The following is a 1583-nucleotide window of genomic DNA, read 5'->3' on the forward strand; positions in this document are numbered from 1 at the left end:
ATGTCCCCCCCCCAGACGTGCGCTGTTTATTATGTTAATATTTTATTGTATTTTTTTATCGCGTGGGGGGCCCTATTCAGACTTTTGATATGGGGCCCCATGATTTCTATGTACGCCCCTGCTCAGTGTTACCCAATTTTTAGTAATACTTGGTGAACAATAAGGGTAAAAAAAGAATCAGGTTCAATGCTGTGCTAGAATCCAAGGATGTGTAATAAAAACCTTTTCTTTATTTCTGCAGGTCAACGCGTTTCAAAGTCGTCTTCATCAGGACACAAGAAACAGATAAAAGAAGTCGCTTACTCTGAAGCGTCAATATATTGGCGGCAGATATAGTCCCACAAAGTTTGCCTTGGTGATAATCAGCAACCATGGAGGAGGAGGTGCAGACGCTCTTCAGAGAAGGTGTCCTGTCACATCTCGCAGAGCTGGATACTTTGTCGCACAACATGGCGGAAAAGCAGCAGCGGAGTCGGTTACAGGAGGACGTTCTGCAGAAGAGGGAATTGCTCCTGCAGCTGAAGAAGGAGCGAGACGAGCTGCAGGCCAAGATCAAGCATCAGAGAGAGGAGATCCAAGCATTGTCTGCGACACATGAGGAAAGACGCCTGCGGCGGCCGAGGCCCAGAGGAGCCATGCAGGACCTGAGGCTGGAGGAAATGAAGGGCGTCATGGAGGCCCCGTGGTTCACAGGAATCAGTGGTCAGAAGACGGACACTGGATATTGCTTCTGCCTCAGCACAGCCTTTGAAGGCCACTACCTGGACTCCTATTACGTGCAAGTGGATATTACGGAGACACAGCGCATCGTCCAGCACTCCGTCCCCATATTCATTCCTCTCGGAAAAATCAGCGAACACCTGGAAAGCAGCACCAGAAAGTTCCTCTCCGAACTCTTCAACCATTTGAACGACTTTGCTGGGAGGAAATTCCAGGTTGATCGACTTCAGGACGTCCTTGGCGCTTACGTCCCGGGCTCCCTGTAGACGAATTCCCTTCACACTGTCATCTCGTTCAGTTACAACGTGTCGGTTGATGGACAGACTTTATGTTTTTCTGCAAAGCTATCATATGGCGTCATTACGGGCATGCGTCCGACAGAGGTGCAGGTCACCTGTCCAGAAAACGCCGGACCTGTACAGGAGGCGGCATCCTCGCACTCCATATTGTTTCGCACTACAACCCTACATAGAGCTCTGGAATCGCTGACCACCCCGGAGGAGGGCTTGGCTGAAAAGTAGAGAGGAACAAAAACAAGAAGCGATGGGAGAATATGTAAAAAGGGCATATAACCAAAACACCTAGAGCTATTCAATATACTTTATATTTAAATTCTGCGCCATTTCCCAGGTCGCGGCTTGCTGTCTGCGCACAGGGACATGGATATTGATTGTCACATCTACTATCCAGCAGATTTATCCTATGTCTGGATTGTACAGAGATTACCGGAGGATCTCAGAAATGTGTCAGTAACAACATGAATTGTAGCATTTGATTTATACAATAAAATATATTCTTTTGCTACGTTAAAAAAAAAGTATGTTTCTTGTGTCCTGATGAAGAAGACGGCTATGTCTTTGAAA

General features: G+C 47.1%; 1 protein-coding gene across 1 annotated transcript; it reads left to right on the forward strand.

Moving 5' to 3' along the window:
- Positions 1 to 371: 371 nt before the first annotated feature.
- LOC142295810 (centromere protein O-like) lies at positions 372 to 1241 on the forward strand. The gene is given in 1 exon segment (XM_075338903.1): positions 372 to 1241. A coding segment is annotated over 1 exon segment (870 nt).
- Positions 1242 to 1583: the final 342 nt, after the last annotated feature.

Source organism: Anomaloglossus baeobatrachus, chromosome 3 (assembly GCF_048569485.1).
Source record: "Anomaloglossus baeobatrachus isolate aAnoBae1 chromosome 3, aAnoBae1.hap1, whole genome shotgun sequence".
Classification (NCBI taxonomy): Eukaryota; Metazoa; Chordata; class Amphibia; order Anura; family Aromobatidae; genus Anomaloglossus; species Anomaloglossus baeobatrachus.